This window comes from Hevea brasiliensis, chromosome 4, assembly GCF_030052815.1.
Source record: "Hevea brasiliensis isolate MT/VB/25A 57/8 chromosome 4, ASM3005281v1, whole genome shotgun sequence".
Taxonomy (NCBI): domain Eukaryota; kingdom Viridiplantae; phylum Streptophyta; class Magnoliopsida; order Malpighiales; family Euphorbiaceae; genus Hevea; species Hevea brasiliensis.
In genome coordinates, this window is record NC_079496.1 from 113,211,646 (window position 1) to 113,222,612 (window position 10,967).

At 36.2% G+C, this 10,967-nt stretch overlaps 1 protein-coding gene across 1 annotated transcript; it reads left to right on the top strand.

Annotated features, from left to right (window-relative positions):
• The first annotated feature begins 7,355 nt into the window (after positions 1-7,355).
• On the top strand, positions 7,356-9,481 carry LOC110638838 (receptor-like protein kinase 5). The gene is made up of 2 exons (XM_021789529.2): positions 7,356-8,769; positions 8,869-9,481. The coding sequence occupies exons 1-2, from the start codon at positions 7,485-7,487 to the stop codon at positions 9,315-9,317; spliced, it is 1,734 nt and encodes a 577-aa protein (XP_021645221.2). The 5' UTR covers positions 7,356-7,484; the 3' UTR covers positions 9,318-9,481.
• Positions 9,482-10,967: the final 1,486 nt, after the last annotated feature.

Consider the following 10,967-nt stretch of genomic DNA (forward strand, 5'->3'; position numbering starts at 1 on the left):
CAAAACTGCATGACCAGGCGCATAGGTTATGCACAATTCCGTGAGATTGCATAAGGGGGTGTAAATCTGCATAAGCTATACACTCTCCTTATGCACAATTCGGCAGGTATTGCAACAGTGATTCTTCTCCTTATGCAGATCTGTATAGCTTATGCGGCAAGTTATGCGCAATTGGCCCATGCATATTTCAACTTTAAAACTTGTTTTTGACATCTTTGGCTGTAGAAGTCACTCCTCAATGGCAAAATTTCTTTTCAGTCCTTCAAAAACACCATTTTTCCTACAAAACAAAGTAAAAATTACAAATTAATCCAAAATTGACAATTATGAAAAACTAACTAAATAACTAATGAAATTAGCTAAAAGTGACTAATAATCAAATAAAATGGCTATGAAATTAAACCTAAATGATTATGCAAAATGTATGCATCAGATTTCATCTAGAAATAACCCATAATCTCAAGTTCTCATAAACAATCTCGGGAAACAATTACAATCCATCATCAGCACAATTGTTGGAGTTGATGAGTTTTCGTAGAATATTTAATAGAAAATTATGTGCCAAAAAAATATATATATATATTTTGATGTGAAGATTTTTGTTGAAAATGAGAGGTTCTCCATGTTTGAAGCCTTAAATTTAAGAAATTTGTCTTATATTTAGTGTGGATTTGTTAACTTGAAGAAGGCTTCCTTTGCCTATGAAAAGGAGAATGATGTGCAGAGAAAGTGAGGCAATAGAGTGAGTGCGTGGAGAGTTGAGAGAAAATGATGATGATGATGATGAAGAAAAAAAGAATCTTTATTATGTATTAATGAAGTTTATGTTTCCTCTTCATCTTTAATCTCTACTTTGTTATGGTTGTTTTATTTTAGATGAAAAATATTTTGTGCTCTCCCTCTTTGTTTTTCCAACATGGTATCAAAATTTGAGACTCCATTTTCTAACAACAATGAATCTCAATAAAAATAACTGAGAAGAACTAAACTGAATTCAAGTTCTCAAATTCTTGTAGAAATAAATTCATTCAATTCGGTTCATATGAAACTGTTGATTTGGCATTCGGGCATGCTTGATGTAGAGTATTTTCTACATTGCTTAGTTAGTGAGTAGTGTGAATTTCTCTGGAGTCTTGCCAGATAATATGGGATTCTTGGGCACGAATTTGCAAGTTGACTGAAGGAATAATTACAGAAAAAAAAGGAGTTGTTCACACAGCTGCGCAATGGCTGCTTATTTTCTAAACAATTTGCTTGCCTATACTATTCTATAAAGTATTTTAGGTGACCTTATTTCTGCTAAAAACTACAGGTTGGCTGCAAGTGCACCAACAGTCACAGATGAGGCATTTTCATCAGAGTCTGATGCGTATCCTCGCTTTGAATTCAATAGGAAGGGAATGGCATCGCCATATCTTCCCATATTCTTCACTCTATAAACAAAGGGATGACTGTAATGAAGCAGTAGTGGCAGGAACAAGCAATTCTTCTAAGGCTAAGGCAATACTGGCAAAATCCACCTCCCCTTAATCAATGGAACCCATCAATCTCTTCCTCTCATTGCACTTGGCCAGGAGTCTACTGCACCAACAGCTACGTCACTGGGCTTAATTTTTCCAACATGAATATCGGCGGAACGATCCCACCCTTTATTTGTGACCTCAATAACCTGACCGTTCTTGATTTTTATTACAACACCATCATTGGAATGTTCCCTGTAGTTGTCTTTAATTGTTCCGAGCTCCAGTACTTGGACCTCTCTCAAAACTTCTTTGTTGGCTTCATTCCTGATGATATTGACCGCTTCACCCGGCTCTCATCCCTTTACCTTTCCGGTAATAACTTCACTGGTAACATTCCAGCGGCTATTGGGCAATTACGGCAGCTAAAAGTTCTCTATTTTGCCGGGAATCAGTTTAACGGTACTTTCCCTCCAGAAATTGGCAACTTGTCCAACCTTGAAAGGCTGTCGATGGCCTACAACGATTTTTTACCTTCAAGACCGCCTTCCGCCACCCACCAAGAAACTCAAGTGGTTTTGGATTTCTGATGCAAATCTGATTGGAGAGATTCCAGAAACCATCGGAGAAATGGTGGCACTGGAGCACTTGGATTTAGCGCTAAATAGATTACCAGGGAATATTCCCAATAGTTTGTTCTTGCTGAAGAACTTGAGAATGCTGTATCTTTTCCATAACCGGCTATCTGGGGAGATTCCTCGTGTTGTTGAAGCTTTGAACTTAGTTGAAATCGATCTTTCAATGAACAATTTGACAGGGATAATACCTGATGATTTTGGAAAGCTTCAGAAATTATCACTTCTGAATCTATACTACAATCAATTATCTGGCGAAATCCCACAGAGTATTGGTCGTCTTCCAGCATTGATATATTTTAAATTGTTTACTAACAATTTATCAGGTGTTCTCCCTCCGGAACTTGGTCGGTATTCAAAGCTTGAAACATTTGAGGTTTCATCCAACAGGCTCACTGGGAGGCTGCCTGGATTTTTATGCAGCGGATGAAATTTAGCAGGATTGGTAGCCTTCGATCTGTTGGTAAAGAAAGAAATAAAAAAAAATATTGAAAGATAAGCAAAAGACTTCTAGTGCTGATTTTTATTTCTCTCTCTGTTTTAAAAAAGAAACACAGTACACAACTTTAAATAATATCAAGAGAACAATAGAAAAACTAAAAAATAGGAACATAAACCCTTGATCTGATTTAGTGCCAAATATATCTGACCACTCACATGTTGACTAACAGATAATAAATCATTCTAAGACCCCCTAACAAAAAACAAAAAAACATCAAAAAACTCATGCTCTGAAAAATCAGCCATCAACATTTTGAATCATTCTTTCAACTCTGCCCCTTGATTCGAAATCACATACTCCCAACTGTGATCTAAAGAACTGTTGCTTGGCCTGGGAAAGTGATTTTGTAAAAACATCAGCTGTTTGCTCATTAGTACTGCAAAATTTCAGCACTATTTTACCATCAGTTACCAGCTTTCGAATGAAGTGATGATGTACATCAATATGCTTAGTTTTGCCATGAATTCTTTGCCATTGCAATAGTGGACTGATTATCACAGAATATTTCAGTAGCTTCCTTTTGCTCAAGACTGAAATCTTCAAGAAGTTTTCTGAGCCATAAAGCTTGTCGTGCTGCTGAAGTTGCTGCTGCATACTCTGCTTCAGATGATGACAGAGCTACTATTTCTTGCTTCTTTGAACTCCATGTTACTGCTCCAAAACCAAAGCTGAAAATATTGCTGGAAGTGCTTTTCCGATCATCTAAACATCCTGCCCAGTCGCTGTCAGTGAAACCAATTAATCTGAAATTTGGCACTTTACAATACCAAATACCATAATTCAGAGTTCCTGCAACATAACGAAGAATTCTTTTTGCTGCTCCAAAGTGTTGTTTCGTAGGACTATGCATAAATCTGGACACAACACTCACAGAGAAAGCAATGTCAGGTCTAGTGTGTGTCAAGTAGTTTAAACCACCAACTAAGTTTCTGAACAGCGTTTGATTGGCTTTCTCGGTCCCATCTTCACGTTGTAGTTTTTCATTGATGTTCATTGGTGTGGCTGCCACTTCACAATTTGCCATATTAAATTTCTTCAAAAGATCTGCAGCATATTTCTTTTGGCATACAAAAAATCCATTATCACTTTGCATGACCTCTAGTCCCAAAAAATGCTGCAACATGCCAAAATCTGTCATCTCAAAATTTCTCCACATACAACACTTAAAATCATCAATTGAGGACTTTGAGGAACCCATATAAATCATATCATCCACATAAAGGCAAACCACCAAAAAATCTTCATTACCTTGCTTCTTCAAGTAAAAAGTGGGTTCATTTTCACTTCTAATGAATCCCTTATCATGGAAAAATGAATTAATCTTGCTATACCAAGCCCGAGGAGCTTGTTTTAGTCCGTAGAGAGCTTTTCTTAACCTGTAGACTTTGTTTTCATTACCACTGATAACAAAGCCTGGAGGTTGTGAAACATACACTTCCTCTTCTAACTCACCATTCAAAAAAGCGGACTTCACATCAAATTGATACACTGGTAATTGCAATTGAGCAGCCAATGCCAAAATAATTCTCATAGTTTCAAAACGAGCAACAGGAGAAAAAATTTCTTCAAAATCTATACCTTGTTGTTGTGAGTATCCTTTCGCCACAAGTCGAGCTTTGTGCTTTTGGATGCTTCCATCAGCATTATACTTTGTTCGGAACACCCACTTCAGCCCTACAACATTCTTTCCTTCTGGAATATCAACCAGTTCCCATGTTGAATTTTTTTCAATGGCTTGCATCTCCTCTGTCATAGCAATCTGCCAGGTAGGTTGTTCTGCAGCTTCTTCAAAAGAAGTTGGGTCAGTGACTAAAAAGGCAAAATCACACGACTCATAAATTTCTAAGAGATCTGAATTTTCTTGGTGATGTTTCACTGCTGTTGGTGGAGGGACTGGATGCTAGAGAATCTGAACTAGTAGAATTTGTAGCATTGTTATCACCGGGTGAGGAAGGAGCTGAACTTGTGGGTGATGAAGGGGTTAAACTTGCTGGTTGTTCTACTTCAAAATCTCCTAACACTTGATTTTTTATGCCTTCTTTGTCAGAATTCCACTTCAAAACTGCTTCTTCATTGAACACTACATCCCTGCTAATTATCACTTTGCCACTTATAGGATTATATAGACGATATGCTTTGGAATGAGGACTATAGCCAATGAAAATGCATTTCTCAGATTTTTCATCAAGCTTAGAACGAAAATTAACCAAAGCATATGCTACACAACCAAAAACTTTTAAGTGGCTTACCCGAGGCTTCTTACCCATCCAAGCTTCGTAAGGTGTTTGATTCAGAACTGCCTTTGTTGGTGAGATGTTCAAGAGATATACTGCTGTTGCAACTGCTTCTCCCCAAAACTGGTCTGGAAGTGCTTTTACTTTCAGCAAGCTTCTGGCCATTTCTACCACCGTCCGATTTTTTCGCTCCGCGACACCATTCTGTTCTGGTGTGTATGGTGCTGTTAGTTCCCTACGAATGCCATTTTCATCACAAAAAATAGTGAAATCATAAGATAAGAATTCACCGCCACGATCAGTTCGAAGTGCTTTTATGCTTCTCCCACTTTGCTTTTCCACCAATGCCTTAAATTTCTTGAAATTCTCAAAAGTTTCATATTTGAATTTCAAGAAATAAACCCAGCTCATATGATCAGAATCATTCAGAAACAATGTAAAACAAAGAACTTCCACCAAGTGACTCTGTTTTCATAGGCCCACACAAATCAGCATGCACAAGTTCAAGACAATCAGATGCCCTCCATGATTTTCCAATAAGAAATGACCTCCTATTCTGCTTTCCATAAACACATCCTTCACAGAAAATAAGTTCACCAATTTTTGGCAAGCCAACAACCATTTCTTTCTGACTCAGAAGTTTCAAACCATTTAAATGCAAATGCCCATAACGTAAATGCCACAAATTAGCCTCATTATCTCTCTTAACAACTAAGCCATTACCCACTACATTTGAAACATCAAGAGGAAACATCCTATTTTGTGTCATATGGACAGTTGCTATGGTCTGACCAGATTTTTTGTCATGAATAATACATGAATCACCATCAAATACAATAGAATATTCACTAGTCATCAATTGTCCAACACTCAATAAGTTATGAGCTAAACTAGGCACAAATTGTACATCATAGAGGAGTTTAACATCACCTTGCACAGATTTAATGGCAATTGTACCTTTTCCTTCAACTTTCATCTGCTTGTCATCTCCAAGTCGAACCTCACCCTTTTGTGACTCATCAAGCTCTTTGAACAATGATTTGGTTCCAGACATGTGGTTGGAGCATCCACTGTCTAAAAACCATACATCTTTACTGTTGGCATCATTATGAATTGGTGAATGAGCCATGAACAACCTGCTCTCCTCTTCAATCTTCTCTGTAAAATTTGCTTGCTTTTGTTCTTCTCTCTGTTTGGTCTAACAATTAGCTTCTTTGTGGCCCGGTTTGTTGCAATACCTGCATTGAATTGAGCTTTGTATTGGCATGGTTCTCCAAATTGACCTCTACCTCTGTTGCTACCACAACCTCGTCCACGAAATCCATTTCTGCCTCTGCCACGAACTGTTGAGTTCTCTATTTTTCCCTTAGAAGACTCCCCCTTCACCTGAAAGGCCTTTTCCTCGGACTTTTCATGGGACCTGCCAAGTCTAGCTTCATGTGCTAACAAAGAACTCATCATTTCATCAAAAGTATAAGTGGACAGGTCCTTAGTCTCTTCAATTGCAGCAACAATATAATCAAATTTTGAGCTCAGACTCCTTAACACCTTACTCACAACAATTTCATTACTTAAATTTTCACCATAAGACTTCATTTGATTGACAATCCCAGACACCCTAGATAAGAATTCTTGCACATATTCTTTTTCTTTCATAATTAGAGTCTCAAAATCACGACGAAGAGTTTGTAATTTTACAGTAATTACCTTCTTGTCACCCAAATATTCTTGCTTCAAAATCTCCCATGCCTATTTGGAGGTAGAAGCTACTGAAATTCGAGGAAATATTTCATCCTCCAATGCTGATTGGATGAGTAGTAAGGCCTTTGCATCCTTCTTGCGATTTTCTCTCAATCGCTGGTCAGGTTCGACAGGTGCTGGATTCGGTTCTTCATACCCGTTCCCCACCAAGTCCCATAGCTCTTGAGACTTGAACAATGTCTTCATTTTGAGACTCCAAAGATGATATTTTTCACCTTTGAAGATTGGAATTAGGGGCTGTGCTGCTGAGCTGGTTCCGTTGCTTGCCATGGCTTCCTTTCAATTTTGGGTTTTCTTCACCTCTCTGCTGGTTCGTGTCTCTCACCACTCAAATCCCCCTTTTTTTTTTTACTTTTCTCTTTCCCGTGCTTGAGAAAAAGAGAGGACCGAAACCTGGTTACTTTTGGGGCTTTCTTTCTTTGTATAGCTCTGATACTACAATTGTTGGTAAAGAAAGAAATAAAAAAAAATATTGAAAGATAAGCAAAAGACTTGTAGTGCTGATTTTTATTTCTCTTTCTGTTTTAAAAAAGAAATACAGTACACAACTTTAAATAATATCAAGAGAACAACAGAAAAACTAAAAAATAGGAACATAAACCCTTGACCTGATTTAGTGCCAAATATATATGACCACTAACATGTTGACTAACAGATAATAAATCATTCTAAGACCCCCTAACTAAAAACAAAAAAACATCAAAAAACTCATGCTCCGAAAAATCAGCCATCAACATTTTGAATCATTCTTTCAACAGATAACAATCTCAATGGAGAATTGCCAGAATCACTTGGGAATTGCAGTGGTTTGCTTATAGTAAGTGTTTCACGTAATGCATTTACTGGAAATATTCCTGTTGGTCTATGGACAGCTTTCAATTTGGCATAGCTGATGTTAAGCGATAATTTGTTCATGGGTGAGCTTCCTAATGAAGTATCAGGGAATCTTTCTAGGCTTGAGATCAGTAACAACAAGTTTTCTGGTAAAATTCCTACAGGAGCTTCTTGGAGGAATCTTGTGGTTTTTAATGCCAGTAACAACCTGTTTTCTGGCACAATCCCTCAAGAATTAACCGCTCTTCCTCGTCTTACTTCTCTTTTGCTTGATGGGAACCAACTCAGTGGATCCCTTCCTTCTGATATAGTCTCATGGAAGTCATTAACTACTCTAAATATGAGCCGAAATCAACTTTCTGGACAAATCCCGGAGGAATTCGGTTCTCTACCCAATCTTCTCGAACTTGACTTATCTGAGAACCTATTTACAGGCCAAATTCCACCTCGGTTTAACTCTCTGAGGTTTACTTTTCTCAATCTCTCTTCCAATCATCTCACAGGGGAAATCCCAATCAGTTTAGAAAATGCTGCTCATAATAACAGCTTCTTGAGTAATCCTGGTCTCTGTACCAGAAGTTCATTGCTAAGCCTTAATGTCTGCAATTTCAATACTCAAAAATCAAGCAAAAAATCAACCGAACCCATAGCTCTGATATCAAGTGTTTTGGCAACAGCCTTTGTGTTGGCTTCGTTACTCTCATTCTTGGTGATTAGAGTTTACCAAAAGAAAAAGCATGTATTAGATTCAAAATGGAAGCTTACTTCATTTCAGAAGTTGGATTTCACTGTATCAGATATATTGTCAGGGTTAACAGAAAACAATATGATTGGGTGTGGAGGATCAGGAAAAGTATACCGTGTGGCTACTTATCTATCAGGCGTTGTTGTTGCTGTGAAAAGAATTTGCAATGACAAGAAGTTAGACCAAAAGCTTGAGAAAGAGTTGAATGCGGAAGTTCAGATACTGGGTAGAATAAGGCATTTGAATATAGTGAAGCTGCTTTGCTGTATTTGCAATGACGATTCAAAACTTCTTGTCTATGAGTATATGGAGAAGCGAAGCCTGGATCAATGGCTGCATGCGAAGAAGAGATCAACAGGGGTGGACTTAGACTGGCCTATGAGGTTCCGGATTGCAGTGGGAGCCGCCCAGGGCCTTTCCTACCTGCACCATGATTGCTCACCCCCCATTATTCATCGAGATGTCAAATCAAGCAATATCCTGTTAGATTCTGCTTTCAATGCAAAAATTGCTGATTTTGGTTTGGCAAGGCTATTGGTTGAGAAAGGAGAAGCTACAGTTTCTCTTGCGGCTGGATCTTTCGGCTATATAGCTCCAGGCAAGTGATATAATTATGGATTTGTTTCCTTCTCTCTGTCTCTCTCTCTCTCTCTCTCTCTCTCTCTTTTCATTACTAAAGCATCAACTTGAATTACAGAGTATGCTCAAACAACAAGAGTAAACGACAAAATTGATGTCTACAGCTTTGGGGTTGTCCTTTTAGAGCTAACAACTGGGAAGGAGGCTAATTTTGGGAATGAGAATGCATGCCTAGCAGACTGGGCATGGCGTCACATGAATGAAGGAAGACCAATAGTCGATGCGTTGGATAAGGAGATCATGGAATCTTCTTGCTTGGATGAAATGAGCATTGTTTTCCAACTTGGGGTTAAGTGTACCAGCAAACTGCCTTCTGCTAGGCCTTCCATGGGAGAGGTCTTACAACTACTGCTTCATTACAGTCATCCCTTTGTTTATGGAGTGAAGAATATGGGAAGAGATGGCGATGCCATTCCCTTCCTATTGAATTCAAAGCGAGGATATGCATCAGACTCTGATGAAAATGCCTCATCTGTGACTGTTGGTGCACTTGCAGCCAACCTGTAGTTTTTAGCAGAAATAAGGTCACCTAAAATACTTTATAGAATAGTATAGGCAAGCAAATTGTTTAGAAAATAAGCAGCCATTGCGCAGCTGTGTGAACAACTCCTCTTTTTTTTTTCTGTAATTATTCCTTCAGTCAACTTGCAAATTCGTGCCCAAGAATCCTATATTATCTGGCAAGACTCCAGAGAAATTCGCACTACTCACTAACCAAGCAATGTAGAAAATACTCTACATCAAGCATGCCCGAATGCCAAATCAACAGTTTCATATGAACTGAATTGAATGAATTTATTTCTACAAGAATTTGAGAACTTGAATTCAGTTTAGTTCTTCTCAGTTATTTTTATTGAGATTCATTGTTGTTAGAAAATGGAGTCTCAAATTTGATACCATGTTGGAAAAACAAAGAGGGAGAGCACAAAATATTTTTCATCTAAAATAAAACAACCATAACAAAGTAGAGATTAAAGATGAAGAGGAAACATAAACTTCATTAATACATAATAAAGATTCTTTTTTTCTTCATCATCATCATCATTTTCTCTCAACTCTCCACGCACTCACTCTACTCCCTCACTTTCTCTGCACATCATTCTCCTTTTCATAGGCAAAGGAAGCCTTCTTCAAGTTAACAAATCCACACTAAACAGAAGACAAATTTCTTAAATTTAAGGCTTCAAACATGGAGAACCTCTCATTTTCAACAAAAATCTTCACATCAAAAAATATATATATATATATATATATATATTTTTTTTTTTGGCACATAATTTCTATTAAATATTCTACGAAAATTCATCAACTCCAACAATTGTGCTGATGATGGATTGTAATTGTTTCCCGAGATTGTTTATGAGAACTTGAGATTATGGGTTATTTCTAGATGAAATCCTTGAGTTTTGTTTTGCAGAGAACTTTTGAATTAAATTGAATCCATTTATTTTGATTAGATTAGTTTTCAGTTCGGTCTCTCATCAAATGCATTTAACTTTTTTTAAGATTGGTTTGATCTAGGATTAAATCCAACTAAACCAATGGATTGCACAGGTTTGCTTGTGAAAAATAAATATTTATTTTTTATTTTTAAAAAAATTATAAATTTTATTTTTCATGAAAAATAAAGAAAATATGAAAAATACTTTCACTTGCTAATAATAGAACAACTTTCTAAATAAAAAATTGTAAAAAATTACTCATATTTTTCATAATTAAAAAATTATAAAATATATTCAAAAATTATTTTGTTTTTAATACATGTGATTCATTTATTTTATAATATATAATTAATTTCTTATTATTGTAAATAAGCATTATCTTAAATAATTATTTAATTTTAATTGAAAAGGTTATAATTTTAGCTATAGAAAAGACATTGTTTTCTATTTAAAAAACAGTTGAAAAACATGACTTATGTTATAAAGGGAAACATGGAAAAGCTATATTTTAAATTTTAATTAAATTTTAAAAAATTGAAAAGCTAATTTTCAATGGTCTGTTTATTTATAAAAATAATTTTTTATTTTCTATTTTATAAAAAAATATTAATTTTTATTTTCTATGGAAAATAATGTACAAACACGAAAAACACATTCACTAGAAAATAATTATATAATACAAAATTTAAAAAATAATATTCATATGTTTTATAAT